Source organism: Gopherus flavomarginatus, chromosome 11, assembly GCF_025201925.1.
Source record: "Gopherus flavomarginatus isolate rGopFla2 chromosome 11, rGopFla2.mat.asm, whole genome shotgun sequence".
In the NCBI taxonomy this organism is placed as follows: Eukaryota; Metazoa; Chordata; order Testudines; family Testudinidae; genus Gopherus; species Gopherus flavomarginatus.
This window is the reverse complement of record NC_066627.1, coordinates 41,478,359-41,505,350: the sequence shown is the minus strand read 5'-3', so window position 1 is coordinate 41,505,350 and position 26,992 is coordinate 41,478,359. Positions and strand designations below refer to the sequence as shown.

At 41.4% G+C, this 26,992-nt stretch overlaps 1 protein-coding gene across 1 annotated transcript; it reads right to left on the bottom strand.

Annotated features, from left to right (window-relative positions):
• RAB22A (RAB22A, member RAS oncogene family) lies at positions 1 to 26,970 on the bottom strand. Its single transcript, XM_050917829.1, has 7 exons — positions 26,728 to 26,970; positions 23,349 to 23,428; positions 17,043 to 17,124; positions 9,675 to 9,746; positions 9,480 to 9,586; positions 4,982 to 5,091; positions 1 to 2,950 (listed from the first exon to the last, which is right to left on the bottom strand). Exons 1-7 carry the CDS (start codon positions 26,761 to 26,763, stop codon positions 2,853 to 2,855), a joined length of 585 nt encoding a protein of 194 aa, XP_050773786.1. The 5' UTR covers positions 26,764 to 26,970; the 3' UTR covers positions 1 to 2,852.
• Between the last annotated feature and the right edge of the window lie 22 nt (positions 26,971 to 26,992).

The following is a 26,992-nucleotide window of genomic DNA, read 5'->3' as shown; positions in this document are numbered from 1 at the left end:
GATTTTTTTTTTTTTAATATGCTGGTCAATGTCTGAAAACTTGTCAGATTTACAATAAAATTCTTATGCTCAAACACTATTAACAAGCCTGAAGAAATCCAAGGCAGGGGAACATATTAAAGATAATGAAGGCACCTAATGCCTTGGGGTGGAATAGGGAAGGAGACATCTGAAGCACTGCCAACATCAACAGTTTGCAAGTAGAACCATGACACCATGCGACCATGTGACAACAAAATATGGTGTGTAGTAGCAGCTCGACAGAGCCTACTGTAAGTATATACTGAATCTTATTTTTAGATAAGAAGCTGGAACAAAGAGTTATCACTTGTAATTGAAGGGTACAAAATATTTTCAGTGTGAGGTTACAGTGATAACACAAGATTACAAAACCAGCATTACAAAATGGTGAGCTGCTGATGCTTCCAAGTGACCACCACCCAACCCTAAAAGAGGAATATATTTTGTATTATCCTGAAAGGGCACTCTGCTACAAAAGCATACTGAAGTGCCAGATGAGTATACTGCTTGACATCTTTTTTGGACTAGTTTTTAAATCAAAAAAATTTAATCTCTCTCCATTAAGGGGATAACCACATCCCAGTCTGTTATTTATTAGAACCCTGCCAGCTGGTTAACTGAAGACAAAGCAAGACTTTCAAACAAGTTCGGCATTCAATAATTGCCATTGTGCAAGGGCTTTGAGTAGCTATATATAATTAAGTCCCCAGTTGCTAGCCTGCTTTGATATAACACTATCATAGCTTTTACAAAACTTAAAACTTTATGATTATAATCTATTGCTTCAAATTCCACACAAAGATTTCAATCATATTATATATTTTAGGTTAAACCATGCTGCACACCAATACATAATTATTCTGTCTTTATTGTAAGATTCTTTATTAGGGCAATTTTTTTCACAGGGGCTTCAAACCAGCCTCCATTTTTGGGCACACGCAATAGACTTTATATGCTCGTAACCCATCTGCATATGCAGGAAGTTTGAGCATGTGTATGCTATTGCAGCAAACAGAAGTGCACACTCGAAGGACTGCATACCCACAGATCGAGGCCACGTTTTGAAATCTTGGTCTTTAAGAAGTTTTAATCCCAACGTTTCATTAAAGCCTATTAACCCCATTCAGAATACACTTTCTATCACATCAAGTTACTATAATAGCGAAATAGTTTGCTTGAGGATAGCTTTGAAACAAGGATTCTGAATAGGATTTAATCTGAAATATAAGTTGTTTCATTTCCTCCTTATTCTTTGAATTTTCTTTCAGCTAAAATACTTAAGATTGTAGACTGCCAAATTACAAATCGGGAACAAATATTACAGACATGGCTTTAACTTCAATATCAAAACAAACTCAAATATTGAAAATACTTTATTAGGCGCTTTCTATAAAAAATTAGAAGTCCTCTAATAGCTCTGGAGGAAACTAAAAATAAATATTGAAAATAGCATAATAGGATACGGTCCATTTATAGTTTAATATAAAAAGTAAGAAAAACAGTACAACATAAGCTAAAAGCTGATTTGCTGAAAAAGATACCAATAAAAAAGTTATTTGGGCTAGACCCAGGAACCAAGAGGTAACGATCTACGTTACCATACGTGACTTGGATTTGGTTTTCTGTTTGTGTTTTTGTGCCTCAGCCAGCAAGGATTGGGTGCACTGCAGAGGTGATCTGCTCAATGGACAAGCTACATGCTTCACCAACAGTGACATCTACCAGCCATTTCAAGCAGAAATGCAGATGTGATAGGAGGGGAGCATCACCCAACCTTCTTCTGGAAGAGGTCACTGATTGCAATGTAAGACCTCACAAGCAGGGACAGAATTGTTGGAGATCCCCAGAGACTCTATCAACGGGTGAGGAATGGAAAGACTGAAGAAAGCTGATTTCTCAACTGCTTTTACATAATTTATAATACTTTAGGCATTGGTCTCATAAATATAGTACAAACACTTTACACATGCGAAGCAATAAAGAGCTTTCCCCAAAAATATTAAAGTCTTACCAGAACTATTGACGGCATCTGTTGTCTATCATGCTCAGTTTAAATTTAGAAAGAGTTTTAGCTATGTTCTCTTCGACCACCATTTTTAATAGTAAAAATGCTTACTAAAAACAAATAGGTGCTTATAAATGTATCCGTTTGCCTTTAAATGATTAAGCCAGCATGAAAAGGTAAGATTGTCTATGATTTACAATTCATTGCTTGTTTGTTCATAATACTTTTAAATAAAAAGTGCAAGTAAATCTGGGGACTGGATGGGCTGATTTGCTCATTTTTATCAGTAACTTACTTTGAAGCCATCTACAACCAACTGCCTCACTGTACTTTGGATTAGCTACAATTATATTTAAAATAATGCTCATTATAACAATTGAAAGGGTAGCAGAATAGCCTTAAAATTAAAGTCACTATTTCAACAGTGTTGTTTCTTCCCACTTCCTCATCCCTCTGGACCATGAAAGTGCTCATTTCCCTTTTACAAAAAACATTACATATCATGTTGATTACAAAACTATTAAACATTTCAGTCCTACCATCCACATGTCAACATTCCTTTCACGCAAGGCCAAAGAACTGATGATGGATTCCCTTTGAATACAAGAGACACTATACGTGTTGTAAACAAACAGGCTGACATTATCATGACTGCAGTCTCTTCTGTGAGCATACAGATGTCAGATGAGCTGGTCCATTTTTATGGGACCTTGAAGTATGAACATCAGGCAGATAAGTTCTAAGACCAATAATATATACCCAACATAAACTATTAGCTTCCAAAACCACCTACTTTCAAAACAAGTCTGATTTTCTAAAGTATCAGTCAACAACAGCTGCGTTTTGTCACTGAAGGCTGTCTTCTAAGTTTGAAGCCCTTACTGCTAGATGGGGGGTTGGTGTCAGTTGATGGAATTCTACGACCTATAAAGAGGAAAAAAAATTTTTTAGCAAGAGTTACATTAATTATTGAAACCACTTTTACAGAGCATCTGTGTCATAAACAGATGGTTAAGGGTTAATGCCTCTTTTACCTGTAATGGGTTAAAAGTTCACCTAGCCTAGCTAACACCTGACCAGAGGAACCAATGGGGGAACAAGATGTTTCAAAAGGGAGGGGGGGAAGTTTTTCCTTTGTTTAGAGTTTCAGTTTCAGCCTGAGTGGAAAAGATCAAGGAACCAGCCTCTTATCAGAGTAGTAAGTTTTAGAAAGGAATAAATAGGTTTATGTTTATTTCTTTGTAACCTGTCTTATGCAAACAGAGATAGAATCAAATTGGGTATTTTTTTTGTGTAACTAAATTTGTGCCCAGGGGAACATCCTCTGTGTTTTGAATCTGTTGTCTGTGAGTAGCTGGTATGCTAATCTCTCCCAGAGGTTTTTCTTTTACTTTTCTTTAATTAAAAGCCTTTTCTTAATACCTGATTGATTTTTCCTTGTTTTTAGGTCCAAGGGGATTGAATCTGGACTCACCAGGGACTGGTGAGAGAAAGGAGGGGGGGGATGGTTAATTTCTCTTTGTTTTAAGATCCAAGGGATCGGATCTGGACTCATCAGGGAATTGGTGAGGGAGTCTCTCAAGGCTACCCAGGGAGGGAAAGGTTTTGGGGGGACAGGGAGTGATCCAGACACTGAAATTCTGGATGGTGGCGTGGTACCAGATCTAAGCTAGTGTTCATGCAGGTCCCCACATCTGTACCCTAAAGTTCAGAGTGGGGAAGGAACTTTGACAATCTGATATCTGCAAAAGCATTTAATCCAATGGGTCGGACTTTGGAGGGAGCCCCTCGTAAGGGCAGGTTCCCTTCTTTCCTGAATAGATATTAGGCTTTTAGGACTCCTCATCCCTGTTCTGGCCCCTTTTCTCTGTGTAAAAGTGCCAGAGTAGTGTATCAGATCTCACCCTATATCCCTAAGCTTAATGCTTAAACAACATGATCTGGTTTGGCATTTTTCAAGCATCAACATTTATTCAAAATCAACTAAATGCATAAGAAAAATAGCTTCCTGATTTCCTTAAATAGTTATAAAAGAATCAAAGTTGTAGTTAAAGTCAGTAGTAAACAAAATATTTAATTACTTCCATAGAGTCTAATTTTTTTTTTAGTTTAAAGAAAAAAACATTAAATAGCTTCACAATCATTTGACAACTCTTGATGTGTCTATGCAAGGATTGCCTTTAATTTTATACTGTTTACTTGACTCAAAAGACAAAGCTGAGAGATATTTGCACATAAGTGTTCAGTGTTTATTACAGCCATCTGAATTACAACTTAAATCCTCACTATAAGAGTGCAGTACTGTGCTGTATTCCCTTGTGGATACTGTTTGCATTTCTTCCATGTAAAAGTCAATTTATTAATGTGGAAAAACAAATTATTTGTGGTCTATTTGAGGGACAGGGTTATCAAAAATTTCCTAAAGGGAACCCACACAAAAATGCTTTGTTTTAAATCACATTTAGTAATTGTTGTGTGATAATTACAGAATTACTGCTCCCCATTAGCCAATTATGCTTTGGATAATTCATTCCCCATATCAAATCTAAACACGGTACTCTGATTGGAAATACTATTTCCCCTTCTGTATTTGTGAAAGTTTTGGTAACCCTCATGCATTTCCTTCCCTTACCCTTCAATGACCTTCAACTACTAATTGAAACATTCACCAACAGATAGGGTAAGATGACACTGACTTATGACAGTGACCTGCTTGCTATTTATCCAGTGATGTGGATCATCATAACAGGTTTAGAATCTCTAGGCAGAAGCTTTTAGAGGTCATAAGAGGACCAGAAACCAGCAGATCATCTTGCAGTTTTGTATTCCTACCAGTGGTGACAAATATGAACCCAATGTACTCTCAGCAAACTAGAACTACAAACTAATGCAGTAGTCAAGTTTCTGCTTAGGCTTTCTTCAGAGAAAAAAAGTGTTAACTAAAGTAGCACTTACTAATTTCTATAAAGAGTTCATTTATGTTAATTGCATTTTTAGCACTGGTCTCTACAAATATGGCATGGATGGAATCTGCATAGTCTTTAGCGTCTTTTTCCATGACTTCTCTAAAAAGAAAAAAGAAAACATTGTGAACAAAGCAGAAACATTAATTATCCCAATTTTAGAAAATTGGCTCGCTACTTAATAGTAATTTCAAAAAGCGATTTAGTGTCAACTGTTTGGCATCCCATTCCTCATGGAGAGGTCAATTTCTATCCTCAGCTCTTCTTTTACGTAACCCCAAGGACTGGACAATAGTGTGGCCGCTAACATGCTCTGAGGTTGTGGCAGATGAGCGGTGCAAAGGGGCATCGGCATGATCAGCACTCCCCATGTGCTCCAATAAGGCCACTGCCCGTGCTGCCAAGGCAGTGCCGTTGATGTCAATGTGGCCCCAGGTGCCCTATTGTGCAGGTGGAGTCTGGGTGAGGGGCTGAACTGCCCTTTCATGCTGGAGGAATTCCTTCTGGTGACCACGGTGGGCCCATTGCCGTCTGAGTCTGCCTGCTGACTATCACCGACTGATGCCCAGAATAAGAGGATCAGTGCCAGTGTCGAGTGGACCAGTACTGGTGGGACTGGAGATGTGACAGGGAGTGCTCCCATGGGGCAGGCGGGCAAAATCTATGCCAAGAGGACGACTGACGGGAGCGCCAACAGTGCTGGTAGGATGGAGACCGGTGCCTCCCTTTAGGCAATCTCTGGTGAGACGGCAGGGACTGCGATCGCGGTGCTGGTGACCGAGGGCAAGCCCCAGAGGATCTGGGATGTCACTCCACCAATCTTCAGTGCAGAGGTGGAGATGCTGTCTTATCTTGGGGGGGAATCAGCATCACTCTACTTCCCCCTGAGGGTTCTTAGTGGCTGGCTTGCCCTTGTGGGGAGCCTTTGCCATTTCCTGTGGCACATGCTGTGTTGGTGGCATGGGCAGAGGTTTCTGCTCTCTCGGCGCCGAGGGAGCCTGGGAAGGCATCAGTGCAGTCAGGGGTTTGGGTCCCATACCGCTCCCAGGAGTTGGTGGTGGACCTTTTAATGGGCTAAGAGCCCCAGCCGGGGAGACGTGGCTCCGGAGTGGCCAGGCGGCCCAAATTGGGTCTCTTGCCCGATGACCCATGACTCTTGCCTGGTGCCAGGGAGCCGTACTTCCTTGCTTTCTTTCTGGGCACCAACAACAGGGAGCGGTGCTGGGCAGAGCTGGGTGCTGGGGGTGCACTGAGGCCAAGGTACTCGGTGAGTCTTGGCGAGACGGCTCGGAAGCCGGATGAAAGGCAGACTCCATGATGAGAGCTCGCAAATAAATATCCTGCTCAGAGTCCTGGGCTGAAAGTTTTTTACAAATATGGCACGTGTGATTCCACCAAGCACTTGAGGCAGCTGCTATGGGGGTCACTTACAGGCACAGGCCTGTTACAGTCCATGCAGGGCTTAAACCCGGAAGACCAGGGCATGGTTGCCTGGGGCAACGTCCTAGCTGGGACTATAACTTTAATTACTAACTACACTTAACTACTATAAACAAACTATTTACAAGGTCCTAAGGCTTAGTCAGTAGAGATGAAACCGCTAGACCTTGCTACGCAAGAAAGGCGCTGCGACTAACCACCATGGGCGGTAAGGAACTGAGAGGGTGTAGGGCCAGCATTGACTGATATACCGACGCATGAGTGCGGCACTCAAGGGGGCACCACTGCCGACCCTATGGATACTGCCAAGTCAAAAGTCTCTGATGGCTGCAGACGTAGGCACAAGCACACCTAGAATGGAATTGACATGAGCAAGCACTCTAAGAATTATTACTGTATTATTTTTGCATTCAGTTGTCTTTATTGTCAGTGTGCACGCTGTCTTGCCTAGTCAGGCTCTAGTCAGCAGTTATTAATATGCACTGAGAAGTGCACACTTCAGGGAAACATGCATGCTCTCAACCTCCTGAAAGCAATGCAAACTCTCAGACTCAGTGAAATTGTCTATTGTCAATATCCAGTACAATTTTCAAAACACATCAAAACACCTTATTGATTTCTAACAATTTTTTTCTGTAACACTGGTCATGGACGTGCTTCTCACAAAGGACTCTATGTTCCAAATTTCATATTCAACTGTTTCCAAGTTGTCTGTGTTTTATAAAATACAGTGCACAACAGTCACGCTCCTGCCCCAGCAAAACACATCCACTCACCCAAACAAGAAAAAAACAACACTGCCTGAGGCTTTAAGAGAATACTTCCCCTTAGGGCAGAATTTCAGCCAAAAATGGAATTAAAACAAGTGCAAATACAATGGAAACTGTTCTGCAGCTTTAGTTACAGTGTGACTGGCAGTAAGTGCTAAAATTCCTTCAGTCACAATGCTATTTTCACAATACTCCTGGGGGAATTCTGTGCTACTGCATGCATGCATAATTAATAAGCTGTGCATATTTTTAATTTTTTGTGCAGAAATAGGTTCTGCTGAACTATTGCTGCAGTTCCACCTTTTGCCCACCAGAGGCCGCTATGGTGCAAGAACAGCAGCAGCTCCCAGCCAGCTAAGAAAGAAAAACAATCTGCTTTCTTCTAGCACCTGTCAGGCCAGCTCAGGAACTGTGGGGAGACTGACAGCATGGGGTGCTGGGGGAAAGGGGGGGGAATTAGACAGGGGCTCATAAGGATTAGTGGAGGAGGACAGACTGGGGCAGGCCCTGAATGGGAGTGGAAGCACAGGGCCACAGGGGGAGAGAGGTGCAAGGTCACATCGTAATTGGGGAGGGGAGGGGAGCTACATAGGGACAGGAGAGTGGCTGGATGGGGCGGGCAGAGCCACATGGAGACAGGGGGAGGGGGTGCAGGGCCACATGGGGACAGGGACAGATGTGCCTGACTGAATGGGAGAGGCTAAGGGTCAGCCAATGTCTGCATGGGGGAAGCTCCATAACAATCCCTCCCCGCCCCCCCAAAATACCTGTTCCATACATTTCTCACCCATAACCAACAATCTTCCAAGTTCACACCCAGGCTCCTTCCCAGCAGTTTACTTCCCTCTCCCTCAGCTCTTCCATTACCCCTGATTCTCCCAAGCCTTTGCACTGCTTCAGTGGGGTGCAGGAAATATGGTTCTGTATTGTAGTTTAAAATGAATTATTACTCAGAGCTCTGTATTAAGATGCCTACTAAGGAATCTATATCTCAAAAACATTTCTTGAATCTTTTTTGTTGGCTGTATTGTTACAGACATACTTGCTGACAGGTATTTTGAAATAAATGACCAAAAATAATTGAAACTGGTGTGATTATATTGTGTTATTTTGACAAATAAAATATGCAGAATTTTAAAATATTGTGTGCAGTATTTTTAATTTATTGGCACAGAATTCCCCCAGGAGTATCACATGTAGATGTAAATAGTTTCTATCTTAAAGTTATAATTCTAGTTAATAAAACTGAAGTTTCTAGAGTAGCATGTACACTGCATATGGCAGCAGAGTCCTAAGCCAGCCTGCCAAAAGTCATACAAAACCATCAGCATTTTAAGTATTACACTGATTAAAGTTAAGGAGCCCTGTCACTCATCAGTTTCAATAGGGAGTAGCGTGTGCACAACTTATGGTGTTATCAGGCCCCAAACCATCAGGAGGGACAGAACTAGGTTTGGCTTCACCAACACCAAGGACCACTACCAAGAACACAGTATTTGTCTTACAAATATTTAGCTTTTAGTCATTTACTTCATATCAATTCATCCTTGGAGAATATAAACATGTTTCTTAAAGATTTATATTGGTGATCGTTAGATAACTGAAATTTTAGTATTTTTTAAAATACCAGTGACTGAATTTTGCAGTCCTATCTCCCTTGGGATCAATGTCAACCAACTTTGCAATGGCTCTTTAAAAACGTATCTGCCTGTTTTAGCTGAGACCTCAGCTGTTGTAGTAAAATATAAATAAAGGAGAGGCGTGTAGGTAAGTCCCTTTCCCAACCTGCTCTGAAAAGAGTCCACATGCTACGTAGAATCCAAACTGATTCCCTTTTTGGGGCTTGGCTTCATTAACTGGACTTCAGTAATAAAGAAGTTGAGTTCAAACCTTTTCCAAGACTTGGCCGCCTCTAGAATTCCTTCCTCAGGACTTCATCCCATGTTCTAGATCCACTTTCCCCAGAGCAGCTCCCACCCTCTTTTATATTGGTGGGGATAACAAGGTACCTGAATCAGCAAGTCAGCAAAAACCCACTTAAACTTTCCCAGAAGGATCAACATTTGCTAATAAGATGAAGTGTTGCAGACATCGCAAGCCTTTCTAAAATGGGCTAGACACCTTGTACTAGTTTTTAAAAAAAGACTTGCATATTTTAATTACTATGATATATATATTTATCTTTCATGGCTTAGTAAATCCCTTAATCTTCCTAACACATATTTAGTACCATCACCTTGTATCTGAACTTACACCTGCACTGGACTGACATCAATTTACCTTACATCATTAAGGTCACACTTATTTCCCGCAATAGCTACAACAATGTTTGGAGGTCCATGTTGTCGAAGTTCTTTCACCCAGTTCTTTAATGTTGAGAAGGTTTCCTGGTATGGAGAAGGGAGACAGAATTAAGGTTCAGAACTGGCCAAATAAAACATACATAGAACTATATTGCAAACCATCTCCTCTTACCTCTTTTGTGATGTCATAAACTATAATAGCTGCTGCTGAGCCTCGGTAGTACATTGGTGCTAAAGCACGGAACTGTAGGGAGAAACATCATATAGAATGGATTTAATGCTGTGCCAAAGATCACGTGGCTCACTGACCAGTTAATCCAATTTTCACTGCTCCAGTATAGGAAATGAGTTTAGGTTAGTGGAAAATGTATCCTTAAATTTACAAAGAGACTGTCAGGAGGATATAAAAGCTTCACATGAAACAATCTTAGCTGAAGGCTAGCCAGTGAACATTTTTGGGTGCTAGTAGTGCAAGATTACTGTAATACAATGGACTATAATAAAGCCATATGATGACAAACAAAACTTGAGTTTATCCAGATTAAAGCTAGTAAAGAAGTGGTTTAACTCCCAAAAGAAGGCAGAGAAGAACTATAATTTAAACTTGTAAACCACTCTGTTTCTCCAAGACCACTCAGTGTTAACGAATTCAGTTTTCTTGTTACTATTCAAGCTCATTTAGGTGCGGAACAATGCTCCAAGGGGAAAAGTATCTCTTCCAACCCTCTGCTTCAGGGATAGCAGGAATCTAGCACAAGTAAGAAGAGGGCTGCTTCTACTGAAGGCAGAGTATACTGCTGAATCTTATAGCAATGACTAACCTTTTGTGATAGAGAGGATTAAAAGAAAGGATATAAGGGACAGGAGCAATACAGAATGTCAAAGGCATGAAGCAAAATTCTTAGACTTCATGTTATCTCAGGGCTTGGCTACACTCAAAACTTCAAAGCGCTGCTGCAGAAGCGCTGCCGCGGCAGCGCTTTGAAGTGTGAGTGTGGTCGCAGCACCAGCGCTGGAAGAGAGCTCTCCCAGGGCTGCACGTACTCCACATCCTCATGGGGATTAGCTTGCAGTGCTGGGAGCCATGCTCCCAGCGCTGCGGCACTGTTTACACTGACGCTTTACAGCGCTGTATCTTGCAGCACTCAGGGGGGTGTTTTTTTCACACCCCTGAGCGAGAAAGTTGCAGGGCTATAAAGCGCCAGTGTAGCCAAGGCCTCAGTCTCTAGTTCATAGTCCTCAGAAGAGCCAGGTTGTAAAGGCCAAATTACAGAAAGAAGCCTGATAGTAGTTATGTGAGGTATGGGATGGGCTACCCCCATTAAAAAAAAGATCTGTAGCTATACAGATATAGACAATACACAAAGGATATATGCCTAATTTTGAACACTGAGGGAGAGGAAGGGTGGGGTGAATTGAATACATTTCTTCCTTTTCGAGATACTCATGTCCACAGAAGGAAAAATAAAAATAACCAGTGTACATTACTACCAACCCAAAACATCCTGAGAATGGCTTAAAAGTGAGATTAACCCCCCTCCCCCCAAAAACAAACACACACACACTGTTGTGTTCTTTTTATTTACCGTCTGGTATTTAGGATTAATGTTTTCCAGCTTTTCCCCTTCAACCAAGAGAGTTGGGGGGTGAGAGGGAAGAGGGAGTTAAGAAAGAATAAAAGCTGAGAAAGTCTCACAATCACCTGACCCCTGAAGCAAAGGATTTAGGATATACACCAAATATCATAAGACTTACAAGAAATCTAAGGACTTCGCAACACTGACAATTGCTACAAATCTGGATGAGCCTGCAGTACACAGATCAGGCCACTATCCTTGCATCAATGCTACTTGCTTTTTGATTCATAAGAAACTGCAAAGGTTTAACACATGCTTGGCACTATGAAATAATTACTGTTTTAGATGCAGTGTTCAGAAATTCTGCTAAGGCAAGAAAAAAACAACTCATTTAGCACACTGAAGTGTCAGTGGAAGAACAGAATAATTAACTGACAGATGCAGTGTTTTGATGTATGGCTTTATATACACTATTTACTACTCAATAAGAAATCTATAGATATAAAAATCATGAAGACAACGTAGCTTTTCACAAAGACTTATTTGGTTATAATAAAATACTAGTTTTCTTTTGGTTAATATAGTTTAGCTGAGAGCAGTTCTATACATCCTAAAAATCTCCTTTGTTATAAAACAAAATTCCAACCCATTTAGATTTGGCTCCCAAATTTCCTCTTTTGAGAATAAATCTTTACACGAAGTCAGCAGAATGAAAATAAATGTTTGAGAGGTGGGAAAGAGGAAACACACGACTCATCCAAGAAGGGTGTAATAACACCCACCTCCCCCATAAGTACTTAGAATGTAAAGGGAAACATATTTGATAAACCACTACTCAGACTATTTGACTACCTGGCTTTTTGATGTCTATTTATGTTGGGAAAAATCCAGCTTTCACTTGCTGATCTCGTATTACTCATTTCCTGCCTGCTAACATTGTGATTTCTTTTCTCACCTAGGAATAGTCAGCAGTTAAAAAAAACAAAACAGTTTCCCTTTAACAAAACAGATGTTTCCAGAAACTACATTTTCTTTCAGCTGTCTGTTCAAAGAGTTCAGCTTTCTCGCACTGCAGCCCAACTCTGATTTGAGCTTAGACACAGAATTACCAGTGAGAGTCAGTATAACACAAGAATTTGGCAGCATGGACAATAGCCAAAACTCAGATAGTGGTTGAAGGCAATTTCACACTAACTTTAGTCTATGAAAGACAAATAGTTACTTCTGGAACTTGAGCAGAAGTGCCCCAAATGAAGTGTTAAATTTAAGTGAGATGTAATCCAAAAATCACAGCTTCCATCAGCATGAATACAGGAATGGAAACTATGTCACCAAGAAAAATGGAGTAAATAAATATGGACCGGAGGAGAGGAGATGCTGGCTAGTCAACACCACACTAATTTAATGCTTTCTGCATTTGGGTTCCAAGACATCAAAGCTTATTGGAAATACGGTTCTAGAATGAATAATTGAAGTAGAGAGTAGGCTGAAAGAAAGAAAAATATCTTGACAGCAACTGGTGTATTTTCATTTTTAAATACTAGGCCATTATTTGTAACAATGGAAGCAGACACTTCAGATATTTTAGTGCCTTACAATGCCAATTAAGGCATACTTTACAAGTAGTCAGTGATCTTCTAACTTACCGTTTAAATCTGATTAAAAAGTTTGAACTGGTGGTCAGTGGAAATACACCCAACCTGAATGAAACTGCTTTACAACAGATATGTCAGTTGCAGACAATCTGCATTTCTGAAGTCCTTGATTTTTATCCCTGCTTGTCAAATACAACAATTCAGGGACAAAGGAGAGGGAGATCTGTGGGAAATAAATGTACATCAGGTGAAATATTGTGTCCTAGCTTAAAAATTAAGCTATTGTTAATCAAGGTGTTTATAATGACAAGGAGTTGTGCAACCTGTTGAAAAAGAACTGCTCACTGATAAGCCTTGGAAGTGCATTGTTAAAATACAGCAAATGGTAAAGCTGAAATATGGGGAACAGCAGATATTGGTTCACACGAACTCAATGGTTCATATGGACCACTGCATCTATGTTTTAACACTGTGTTCAAATCCTGATGGCTGAGGTCATATGTGGTTTGATGGCAGTTCTCAGTAAACCTGAGAAAGCCAATAATTTATCCAAATTATCCAATAATTTATCCAAATTATCCAAAATCAACAGTCACTACACACTTTGCAATTTCTGCTGAAGGCGGCCCAGGAACAGAAAACTGTCATGGAAGTTTCAGGGCAGGAGATTCACTGATAGAACTGACTAGCAGCTTTGATCAGTCCTTTCTGTAGTTGGTCCATCCCAAGCCAATGTTCTTAACCTTTCATTTTAAGGCACACCAAGTTCCTTGGCTGTACAAAGATTCTGCAGTAAGATTTTCTCCACACTAAGTTCTTGAAAGTTCATAGCCAGCTGTGTTAAAGTAAATGCAAATTAGATCTAATCTGGCAGCCGTATAAACATTTTTGTAAAGAAAAAAACAAAACAAAAATAAAACAAACAGTACCAGTATTGGAAAACAGAAAAAAAAATGTTGCTACTATTCTTGTGTATGAATAAGTCCTGGTTCTGTGATGCATTACATTATCACTATCTCTTTAATCCTTACAAGACTAAGTCTTTTGAGCCTGTAAGCATTGTCCAGATTAAGTACAGGTAGTATGTAAATGTAAGGAGAAGATGCACAAGTGATTAACAGTGTAGTTTATCATCATCAGAGTGGTATTACAATCACTGAAAACTTGTATAAAATCCAATACCACATTCAGTACTTGATATAAAGTCAAGTGTTGGATTAAAGATCCCTACAAGTCACATGAAGTTATGATAAGGGAGTTTACCATGGTTTCTAGTGGCTACCCAATTTGATTGATGGGCAAGTGGAAAAAACAAAGAGCCCTGAGCTTGGTCAGTTTTTCTTTCCTGGGCCAACAGAATGTGGGGGCATCACATATGTTCCCTAATGCACAAGAGAGTTTTGCTCTTACACCAGAAGCCGCTACTGATAAATTGGGTTATTAGTAAGTAACTTGTGCTAATGACATGGCAGTTTGTATTTGACTGAATTGCTATGAAGCATCAATGCTTCCACATTTAAAACAAAACTTTCAGTTTAAAAGTAGAGAGAGAGAGACATTGCCCTGACTGATCATTTGGAAGGGTGGAAGTATTGTTTGTGAAGGAACTCTGCCTATCTCTAAACATACTGTCTGTGTCGGGCGGGAGGTGGGGGAAGGGAGAATGGGGATGCATGGATGCAGGTGAGCTTGTAGATTCAGCAATAGCTGTCAGCAGCACTCTATAGTGGAGGTCTGGTGAAGGAACTAAGGTGACATTGGCATGCTCTTATCAAGTGTCAGAATCTTGTTCCTACATCACTGTAGTCTCAAGATGTATGTTCTCCCCCCAAATAACCCCTCACCCTCAAGGTGTGGAGGGACAAGTCTACAGAATCGGCAGCTCTGAGTCAGAGGTGGGGCAGGAGGGGAGGACATCTTCATCTCTTCCACTTAGACAAAGTGTAACTACTTGCATGGAAAAAAGAAAAGGGCATCACTCCAGGGATAAGAATAGAAGAGAGGAAACATTCACTTCATACAAGTCGACAGCACCAATTGTCAGCCATTTACAGATATAATTCCTCATAGAATGTAGTATGCTGAATCCGAAGTAGGGCAGTCTCCCATTGCTTTCAAACATGATTCAAATTAACAGAATGAAACTCTAATGCATAATAGAAATCCTTTGCCAAACAGCTTCAGGCACGTTTATAAAACTTTATACTTAATTGCAACTTTTGTTGTTGTGGCCTGTAGTTCATGAGCAAGGTAATTAGTATGCAGCACAAAGACATTTCCTCCAACTCCCTTTTTAATTTTAGTTTGTGTGCTTGTAAGTCTTGAATAAATATGTTGCATCTCCTCAAAGGTGTGTATGTTGCAGAAGCAGCCATCAAGTTCTTCTTCTGGAAAGACTGCCAGGTTAAAATTTGTATTTCAAATGAAAAAAACTTTCTAACATGAGCTTCTAACAATCAGATTAGAAATGAAAATTAAAAAAAAAAAAAAAAATCAAGTTCATAAGAATGGCCATATGGGGTCAGACCAAAAGCCCATCTAGCCCACTGTTCTGTCTTCTGACAGTGGACAATGCCAGGTGCCCCAGGTGGAATGAACAGAACAGGTAATCAACAAGTGATCCATTCCGTCGCCTGTTCCTTGCTTCTGGCAAACAGAGAATAGGGACACCATCTCTGCCCATCCTGGCTAATAGTCATTTATGACCTATCCACCATGAATGTATCTAGTTCTTTTTGAACCCTGGTATAGTCTTGGCCTTCACAACATCCTCTAGTAAGGAGTTCCACAGGTTGACTGTTGTGTGAAGAAATACTTCCTAAGGTTTGTTTTAAACCTGCTGCCTATTAATTTCATTTGGTGGCCCCCAGTTCTTGTGTCATGAGAAGAAGCAAACAACACTTCCTTACTTACTCAATCCATGATTTTATAGACCTCTACCAGAACCTTCCTTAGTCATCTCTTCTCCAAGCTGAAAAGTCTCAGTCTTATTAATCTCTCCTCATACGGCAGCCATTCCACACCCCTAAACATTTTTGTTGCCCTTTTCAGAGCCTTTTCCAATATATCTTTCTTGAGATGAGGTGACCACATCTGCACGCAGTACTGAAGATGTGGGAATACCATGGATTTAGAGAGAGGCAATCTGATATTTTCTGTCTTGTTATCTATCCCTTTCTTAATGATTCCCAACATTACATTTGCTTTTTTGACTGCCGCTGCACATTGAGTGGATGTTTTCAGAGAACTATCCACAATGACTCCAAGCTCTCTTTCTTGAGTGGTAACAGCTGATTTAAACCCCATCATTTTATATGTATAATTGGGATTGTATTTTTCAATGTGCATTACTTCGCATTTATCAACACTGAATTTCATGTGCTATTTTGTTGCCTAATCACCCAGTTTTGAGAGATCCTTTCGTGGCTCTTCGCAGTCTGCCTGGGACTTAACTATCTTGAGTAGTTTTGTATCATCTGCAAATTTTGCTACCTCACTGTTTACCCTTTTCTCCAGATCATTTATGAATATGTTAAATAGGACAGGCTCTTGGGGGACACCACTATTTACCTCTCTCTGAAAACTGACAATTTATTCCTACCCTCTGTTTCCTATCTTTTAACCAGTTACCAATCCTTGAGACAGCCTTTCCGCTTATCCCATATTATTCCACCAATATTATTGTTTCAAATGCAGTGCATAAACACGTAGGCCCCAATCCTGCAGACATGTAAATGTCTGCATAATTTTACTCCCATAATTAGTTACAACATTGAAGGCAATGGGACTGCTCATATCAGTAAAGCTACACAAGTGCATACATTTGCAGAATCAGGGCCTTAGCTTGTGCAATTGAACTGGGATGATTGGTGTTGCAGAGAAATGTTCAAAGCCAAATAGAAATGCTTCTGTGAAGTAAAACTATTGCCAAAAAACACCACCTTGCAAGTCTGTTTTTGTGACAGACACTGTCCATTTGATGAATATAACCCGTTTTTTCTAATCCTCTTGATAGTTATAGCTCTCCTCTTATCTATATTCTCCTCAGTTGTACCTTTTCTAATTTGTCAATATCTTTCTCATAACAGTGTCTGAAATTGTGCTTACTATTCCAAATGAAGTCTCAGTAGACCTTTCCATTACTATAAAGATGTTACATAAATAGGATATCTTCACATTTTCTAATAATTTATTTCCCTAGGGGAGCCAAATAACCAAGGTGAAAGATGAAATAAGTTATCATGGGCTTGTCTCCAGTGTACTTTGAAAGAATCATGCGTGAAAACATACATTAACATGCATAATTTACAGAATTAGACCACACAAAAATCTTTACGAACTAAGGAGGAAAACAACAGCTCTACTTACTCGTTCCTGTCCAGCTGTATCCCAGATTAGGAATTTATGCAACTCATTTTGATACTGCACAGTCTTTGTCATAAAAGATGCTCTGAAAGATTTAGTGTAACATTACCAAAATGCAAATACAAAGAAAAATCTATTTCTAGCATAACTAGTTCATATCTCCAAATTTTTATATATAAAAGGTCAATATCTTCAATTAACTTTAATATCATAATTTTTCATAATTTAGGTCTTTTTTAAAAAAAAGTGAAGTGCTTTTTACTATATATAAAACTGATTAAGATCATCATACATAATTTTTGAAATTAATTACTGTGCAAAGGATCCAGACAAGGATGCATGCACCAATTAGGTCAAACGTACACCACTTAAACAGTGGTGAACTCCATCCTAACAGAATACAGTACAAAGGATCAGAGAGGGGATAAGAAGCCTTGTAAATTTGCACTCTCCTTTCTCTTAACTTTTCAGTTGAAGGTGAGGGGATGTAGGTTTTGTACTGCCACAGAGGCAGCTGGAGAGCGAGTGGTGGCATTCTTCACCCCCTTCTCCCTCCCAAAAAGGACCACCACAAAAAATTCATGAAAATACACATGAATATTAGAGGAGCTACTGAAACCACATGGAACCTATGCACTAGCCCTTGGTGGACTTATGTTGACAGGAAATTTGGCTGCCATCCCCATTCTGGGGAGTCCCACAGAGCAGAGACTGAGAGCAGATAAGTTAATGCTGACTTCCCACCAAAATTTAATGGGTTTTTGGGAGGTGAATAAGGCAGTGGCACATGCTGCCCCCAAGCCCTCTCCCTGAGTGTACCCTGAAACCTGCAGATCCCCTCCACTTTCAAAAGACGGGCTATAAAATTTCCTCCTCCCCCAGCTCCCTAAATATATATAATTTTTCTGTGCGGAGGATGGTAATGACGGGGCTTCAAGAGAAGTAAAAGAGATTACCTTTTTTTAAAAAAAAGAATCTGCCATGACCCAATGCCAGGACTCTACAGGTGTCCTGCAAGAGTTGGATGACAACTCCAACACCTACCATGGTTACTTCACAAGGGAAACAGTTCCCAGCTCTGCTTTAAGTGTTACTTATATCATCCACTCTTGGAAAAGAAATGTTACACTGAATTTGGGTCTGCAGAATAAGTGTACAAGGTGCCCAAACTTTTTATTTTTTGGTGGCATGTGTATTTTGTTAATGCTTTGAGAGCTCAAACAGTTTCTTTACATTAGTTTCTGTCTTTCAAAATACTGCATATTTACCAGGTAATTAACATAGGAGCTAGGGCCTCATAAAATGTCTTGTGGACTTCAATAGGTCACACAGCAACTGAAGTTGCCTGCTGAACTATGCTATGGCATAAAGGCCTGTGTGAACTTATCAGACACTAGCTTAAGAAAAAAAAAAAGTGCCAGATAGGGTGTGAATTTTTCAAGTTTGAGATGAAAACTAAGGCCCTGATCCTGCAATGAACTCTACACAGGATTCAGGACCTGCACAGAGCCCCACCAAAATTAGGAGTCCACTAACTCAAAGCCTATTACAGAAATGAAGCCAAAGGGTGAATGTCTTTAGCACAGGATGCAGTATTGGACACTAAAATTCAGTGACTCAGGCTGTAGAGTCCTCCTGGGCTCTAAGTATAGTCAGGTCATAGAAGCAGGACCAGCTCTAGGAACCAGCAAAACAAGCAGGTGCCTGGGGCGGCACATTTCCAGGGGCGTCATTTTGGACATTTTTTTTTTTTTTTAAACTCACTTCTTTCCCTCTCACAACCCTGCAGAAGCGGAACCATGGAGCAGCCGGGGAATCAGCATGGGAGCTGAGAACCCAGCGGACCCTGGGAGCTGTAGTCCTTTGCCTAGCTCCCTGCCTATAGAGCCAGCTCTGGAGCAGGGAAAGAACTAAATTTCCTAGCAATCCCTTGGCAGCTATCAACAAGGAAAGGGAGGGATAGGGAGTGAGGTAGCTGACCCATGCTGCGAGTCGAAAAGGGTGGCACTGTGAATGGAGAACAAGTGTGCCCAAGAAGTAAAAGGCTTTGCCCCAGATGTCCCCTTCAGAAGACTTCCCCAAACTGCATTAGGGATACTGGTGTGACCTCACCTTGCAGCCCACGAAGAAGCAATTGAGTGGACTAAATGGACAGTGCACCTCTGTATCTGAAGCCTAGCAAGGGAGGTGGATCCCACTAGAATTTAAAATGAAAAGTAAGGGAGGGGAGGGGAGGCTCTGCTAGGGGACTACGGCAGCTTTAGATACAGCACCAGGCACGTAGGAGGATTTCTACTTCTGAGCCATGGAAGCAGAAATTGACTTTTCCTTTCCAGATTTAGCTAATATTCAGAAAGGGAATCTAGCATCTGCCTTACAGATTTGAACACCCGCAAAATTCAAGAGTGCTCAAGCTCAATTTGGGCAGCTGTTCCTTTATTTCTCCCAAATCAAATATACTGATCCACTGTAACTTGCTGTAGAAAAAGTAGAAGAATGAAGAAGCAAGAAATGCTTCCCAGTGGTTTTTAGGACTGGAATTGCTATTTTCAACAGTTATTGCTCTTTTTTTTTTTTTTAAAAGTTTTATTTGTTTAAAAAAAAAGAGTGATATTGCATTGGGAAATTCCCCATAGAAACAAAGAGTGGAACAAAAGAATAAAGGCATCTCAACTTTTCCTCATTTATGTAGGACAGTCTTATAATATGCATCCAGATATCCTCCAATCACACAAACTGAAAATTGTTCCACTTTACTGCAGTTCTGTAACCACATGGGAACCAATCTTGTCTGTATTCTGTGCACATCCAAAATTTCTGCTGAATGACCCGCCCTGGGAGCGAGTTACCAGTGACCCAGGGCTGGGACAGCAGGAGGGTGCAGGTTGGGGGGAGAGCCCAGGGCTGGGGCGGCAGGGGAGTGCAGGTGGGGGGAGAAGGAGGGAGCCCAGCGCTGGGGTAGCAGGGGATGCGGGTAGGGGGGGAGCCCAGGGCTGGGGTAGGAGGCAGCCAAAAATGTTTTTGCTCGGGGCCGGCCCTGCATAGAAGTTATGACTATAAGCCCTTCATAATTTCAGTTACACATTAATGGCAGCTATAGAGTATATCAACACAGTTCAACAGTAAGGGAGCATAGAATAGTTAAGTTTAATGCATTTGTTTTTTAAAGGAAAGCAGAAAGCTCTCAAGTTCTCCCTGGAGATAAAACCTCCCATCACCTCAGATGATTTAGCTAGAGTCTAACACAAAGACTGCAAGATTTTAAGTTTCCTTTAAACAAGCTGAACAAAAGGTTACAATGACCTTAATACGAGTTAATACCGAAGCACAAGGGTAAGAGAGCCAAACTTCAGTGGATTTAAACGTAACTAATCATGTACTTGAGCAAAGGATAAGGGAAAGTAGCATGTTAAAATAAAGTGTCTATTGTAGGCATTGTAAGCACTGCCACTTTCTTACATTATAACACTGCTGCACAACAAGAAGGAGGTAAAGCATGCAGACCATGAATATGATATCCATTAACTGATGATTGTTACTGTGTATTTAAAGTGTGTGGATACACATTTTAATCCATCATTTGAAAAACAGTCATTTATACACTGTAGTTTAACGCACAAAGGGGGCACATTTAGGTTGCACAGTTAATTTAAATTTTCTATTTCCTAACTTTTAAAGTTTTTAAATCTAGGAAATTACACTCAAAAAAACAAACTGAAAAACACAAATTCTATCATGTGACATCTTACTGACACCCACATGGTTCCAGGGCCGCCCAGAGGGATGGTCTAGACAATATTTGGTCCTGCCATGAGGGCAGGGGACTGGACTCGATGACCTCTCGAGGTCCCTTCCAGTCCTGGAGTCTATGAGAGGATTCAGAGGGCCTGGGGTCTTCAGCGGCGGGGGGCCTCCCGCTTCGGCAGCAATTTGGTGGCAGGGGGTCCTTCCGCTCCAGGACCTGTCACCGAAGTGCCCCAAAGACCCGTGGCAGGGGCCCCCCGCCACCAAATTACCACCGAAGACCCAGCACTTCAGCGGCGGGTCCTGCTTTGGTGATAATTCAGTGGTGGGGGGTCCTTCCACCCTGGGGCGGAAAGACCCCCCCGCCACCAAAGACCTGGAGCGGAAGAAGCTCCAGGGACCCGTGCCCCACGAGAGTTTTCTGGGGCCCCTGGAGCAAGTGAAGGACTCCGCTCCAGGGCCCCTAAAAAACTCTCATGGGGGCCCCTGCAGGCCCTGGGGCAAATTGCCCCACTTGCCCTTCCTTCTGGGTGGCCCTGCATGGTTCATTGGCCAGACTGGAACTGTTTGAGCTACTGGACAAACCTCTACCACTTGAGTTAAATGACTAACTGAAAGCAGTAGTAGGTTGTCAGACTGTATGTGGACCATAAAGGGGGGGATGAGAGACACTTCACCCTGGGTTTCACAAATATTTGCAGACAGCAGAAGAATGGTGAAACTCAGGAATTTGAGATTCCATTCCAGGCTTTGGAGGGGAGTGTGGTCTAGCAAGCACAGACTCCTGCTCGTTTTGCTGTTTTGGGTACAGATACTTCTGCCTGTTTTGCCCAAGCTTGACCCCTTTCATCCCATATGTTCCAACCTGTCTCAGCCCTGTCTCTTTGTTCATGGGCTCTTCCGGCTTCAACTTGCTGTCTGAGTTTTAGTGTCCCCTACTACTCCTAATCTCTCCCACTCCTCACAGCCAGTACCAGTTCTGTCCCCTTACGCTAATTCCCTCTCTCCCAAGTCTCCTTGCCCAGGCAATTCAAGTTATGTTCTTCTGGCTCCTTGTTCAATCTGTCTTTTCCTTCTCTCCCACTGGCTACACATCCTAATCCACCCCAACTCCTAATTCTCCCCCTGCATCATAGCTCCTTGTCAGATCTATTGCCCCCTTTTCCTTCCCATGATGGATTCCTAGTCCCAGTCTCCTTGTCCGGCCAGACTCAGTCTTCCCACTCGCCCCAGTTTCTCATCTAACTAAGTGTCCTTTTCCCCCACCACCTCCTCTTAGTGCTCTGACTGAACACCTTTAAATAGCTTGCCCATAATGAATATAGCTGCAGATAATGATTACCAACTTTTTTCATACCAACACAGCTTTTCCATACCCTCCTGCCCCCACATCTAGCTGGGACTTCCCAGCTCCCACTCCATTTAGTAATATAAAAAGGGCAGAGTGCTCACAACCCCTACGTGAAGAACCTCTGCGGTAGATTAATTAACAGATAAAAAAACTTGTAGTCCGTAAGTTTTATGACATAAAATGATATAGCTTTTGTTAATAAAAGAACAGGATTTCTAAACAACATGACTATATTTAATCCAAATTTCTGTACCATAATTAAAACACAGAAAAGGAAAACTAGATATTTCAAAGGAATGAAGGAACCACTTTTGATCTTTATTAGGAAGTGTTATTGCATTTACCCCATTTTGTTAGTTAAGGGAATATGCATTTTATATTAATCGAATTAAAGAAACATCTGGGAAGGAGAAAAAGATGCAGTTGACAAAAATATTTGAGCCACCCTAGAAAAAAAAAATCTATGTGACTTTGTTTTTAACATAACTGTTTAAAAACTTGAGCAGCCTATGGTTACTGTACTCAGTTATTTTTGAAGTTCAAGAATGGTGTCTCAACATAAAGTGGACACAGATTTATGTTCTTCTCTTGATGAATGAGAAACAGATATTGATGTTTGCATCAGCAGTAGAACACACTTGTTTGTTCATAATCCAGAAATCCTAACAGGATATTTTAGTTAAGATTATTAATATAAAAAACAGAACAAGATTTTAAACCTGCCCTACAGCATAAAAACTGAAACTGCATTTAGCACTTAGCATTTTAGTCTTTAAGGATATTTAGAAATCTCAGTCATTATAATGACACTGTAAGGCAGTTAAGGCAGTTTTAAAAATCCACCCTTTATTTCCATGTGCATTAGTTATGACTGGGTATTCAAAACTATGAATTGTGTATACAAATGGAAGGTTATGTATGTAACTGGTGATTTGCATGCAGTTTTTACTACATGCAGTTTTGCTGGTCAAGCCACAAATGACTGGCCTAAGGTCTCACAGCAAGTCAGTGTCAGTGCAAAGACTGAATTCAGGAGTTCCTGACTCCCACTTCCGCATTCAGAGCATGCATTTTTCTTGCATTGAAATGAACTTTGGATAGATTTAACTTTTGCTACTTCATGCAGAATGTGTTTCATATGGGACTCTTAGGGATTAAATGATACATTCCTCTATCTTGTTTACAATTCAAATACATTTTCTTTAGTGTCTTACCCTATTGTTGGGTTGATGTTAGGGTCAAAGCTGTCTTCTACAAATCGCCACACAATACTTGATTTGCCTACACCAGTGTCCTGAAAAAGAACATAGCAGTTACACCAGTGGGAATTTAACTACCATAAACAGTTGGGAACATTTAGACCCCAATCGCGCAATAAGCTCCTCATGGTAAGACTGACCCTAGTTCCTATAGAGAGCATCACTGAAGTCAATGGGGGTCTAGCCAAGTGGAACAACTCTTAGGATCAGTGTTTTAGTAATCAAAATATTTCAGTGCAGCAAAACTGAAAAACTGAAGGGCCATAAAATAACGTTTATGTTGAAAATAGGAGATAGCACTGTTAAAGATACATTATCCCAAAACAGATATAAAAGACATTTGATAACTTTGGATAAGACTTTAACAAAAAGCTATAATGTTCATCTCTTGAAACAGATTATTCTGTATGTTCCCCTCCCACCATGCCTCCCTCACCAAAAAGTCTGCGTAAGTGCTTGGTTTGAATTAGGGATATTCATATAGGAGATCAAGAAAGAGCTGCTGCTTTACACGTCAACTGTTAAAGTGTACATCTGTAACTGAATAAGGTAATTAATACATACAAGTAGATCAAGGGTGTCACAATGTTACAAGCATTGCAAATACATTTCAGCCTCTGAGTCATTGAGTCCCACCCTATTTAATGAAAGTCCTTAACATCTTCTGAGACATACCTGAAACTAATATTTTCTTTAATCTCACAGCCGCATGGAACAAGAGAGGAGGAAATCTAATTCTAAGGTGACAAACCACATTCTAAACCACACCTTAGAAATTTAACACCAGGTTGTCTGTGTGTTTTGAATAGTAACTAGGACAACTCAGGCTTAATAAAAGAAAGAAACAAAAGGCATGTTTCAAATTGCATCTAAATTAAGACACCTGATTGCTCACATGCCTTTATTCAGGTTTCAGATGGCAATTTGGTTAACACAGCTGAATCACTTCACAATCTTTAGATGATAGAATCAGATAATCTATACCCCAAATTTAAAGCTTTGAAAAAGAGTTTACCAAACGTAATATTAAGAAATGTCTGAATAAAACAAGAAGCTTGCTTTAATTGAAGCTTGCTTCCTGCAGTGTTTGCAGCCCAAATTTAAAAATATTATTAAAGCTAATGTTAAAAAATTATTTAATACACAGGCTAAGAAAAGAGTGTCTGTACATCTGGGTATAGAGCTAGATTATCCACAAATACCAAGTTTATTTTTAAAGTCATAAGATGCTAATTATGAAATATATAATATACTACAGCACTAATTTGTACACAATTTAAGTTTGTGCTAATCCTCTTGAGGGCTCGCTTCTTTTTTGGGAGAGGAATTCAAAAATATACTATACTTGTCATCTACATATTTTAGTGTTTAACAAATAACAATACAAGTCACAGAAAGTTACAAAGTAGAGAAAGTGATATGAAAATAAATAAGTTTCCTGGCTGAGACATTTAGAAGGGGAAATTTTCTTTGTTGCTCTCTTATTCCCCCTTTTCCCACTCCATAAAGATTTCACAGGTAGAGTTTGATGTAAACAAAGGATAATATATATAGCAAGCAAAATTAGAGAATATATACCAATTTTCCAGGGAAAGGGAACATGACTATCTAGAACCAGGAAATACATAGTCCCACCTGTCAAATTTCATTTGTTTAGGAGCAGACAGAACCTCCATTAGAGTGGCTCCAGGAAAAAGCTTCAGTTGACTTCAGCTGGATTTGGTTTGGAGGACTCCTGACTGGGAACACTAATTTTGGAGCTAAGAATTTTTTAAAACGTCTGTCTTTTGAGATGAAGATTTTGCCATATATGTGTATATATTTCTAAACAAAAATTCAAGTCTCACCTACATTTGTTTTGAAGTCTCTTTCACCCATTATGTAGTGTTTGGAGAGGGCTTTTGAAGCCTGAAAATGGCATTAAGTGGCATAAATACAAGGGCTAAATATTATTCAAATGATCAAAACCTTGGACAGCATAAGGAGCAGAGCAGCTTCAACACAGGCCCATTTTTTAAGAGGAGAGCCTTGAAAATAAAAGTGTGTGTTATTTTGTGTCTCAGGCCATGTCTACATCTAAAATTTTGCAGCGCTGGTTGTTACAGCTGTATTAGTACAGCTGTATAGGGCCAGCGCTGCAGAGTGGCCACACTTACAGCAACCAGCGCTGCAAGTGGTGTTAGATGTGGCCACACTGCAGCGCTGTTGGGCGGCTTCAAGGGGTTTCGGGGAACGCGAGAGCAAACCGGGAAAGGAGACCAGCTTCGCCGCGGTTTGCTCTCGCGTTCCGCGAACACCCTGCAAACCGCAGGGAAGGAGACCTGCTTGCTCGGGTTCGGGGAACGCGAGAGCAAACCGGGAAAGGAGACCAGCTTCGCCGCGGTTTGCTCTCGCGTTCCGCGAACCACCGTGCAAACCGCAGGGAAGGAGACCTGCTTGCTCGGGTTCGGGGAACGCGAGAGCAAACTGCGGCGAAGCTGGTCTCCTTCCCCGGTTTGCTCTCGCGTTCCCCGAACCCCCGAGCAAGCAGGTCTCCTTCCCTGCGGTTTGCAGGGTGGTTCGCGGAACGCGAGAGCAACCCGCGGCGAAGCTGGTCTCCTTCTCCGGTTTGCTCTCGCGTTCCCGGAACCACCCAGCAAACCTCAGGGAAGGAGACCTGCTTGCTCGGGGTTCGGGGAACGCGAGAGCAAGCCGGGGAAGGAGACCAGCTTGATTACCAGAGGCTTCCTCAGGTATGCTGGGATACCTGCTTATTCCACGGAGGTCAAGAAAAGCGCTGGTAAGTGTCTATACTTGATTACCAGCGCTGGATCACCAGCGCTGGATCCTCTACACCCGAGACAAAACGGGAGTACGGCCAGCGCTGCAAACAGGGAGTTGCAGCGCTGGTGGTGCCCTGCAGATATGTACACCTCCTAAGTTGCAGCGCTGTAACTCCCTCACCAGCGCTGCAACTTTCTGATGTAGACAAGCCCTCAAACACAGACAACAAAAATTCTTCTCGAGAGAGAAAGGCTTTACTAGCTAGCTGTTGTGGAGCGTCTCAGTGGAGCACACAAACAGACGCTGCAGAAATCAACACGAGCACTGGAAAGAGACGAAAATAATTTCTCACCACAGGAAAAACACCGTCACAAACCACCTTGGCTTTAAAGCCGTTTTAAGGGCTCTCATGATCACACATGGCAGAAATCCCCCCTCACCTTTCAAATGAATCCCTCTGTGAGGGAACTCCCCTATCCCCTCCCCCCATTCACTAAGACCACGGGGGGGGGGGTTATACAACAGACACCCCTTTCCTTATCACCCCAGATACGCCCAGCAGGTCACTTACCCCCAGCAAGCAAACTTTCAGCTCCCTCAGAGCCATGGCCAGGGAGGCTGCTGCCTTAAAGAGAACCAGAGGCGCAGCCCAGCATCACCATAGCCTCCAACCTGAGCACACCCGCTGAGGAGCCCTCCTGGGCACAGGCAGCAGGATGTCCCGAGGAGACAGAGGACTCCCCTCCCGTCACTGCTTACAGGTAACCCTCTCTTCTCAGGCGCCACACACCAGACGCCATCTTGGGCAGCCCATACGAGTCACCTGACTACCCCCC

Coding starts and splice junctions, on each gene's coding strand:
- RAB22A (XM_050917829.1), bottom strand. CDS start 26,763: ATGGCTCTGAGGGAGCTGAAAGTTTGCTTGCTGGGG. Junction 17,125..23,348: donor AACATCAACCCAACAATAGG/GTAAGACACTAA, acceptor TAAATCTTTCAG/AGCATCTTTTATGACAAAGA. Junction 9,747..17,042: donor ATACAGCTGGACAGGAACGA/GTAAGTAGAGCT, acceptor TTCTCCCTACAG/TTCCGTGCTTTAGCACCAAT.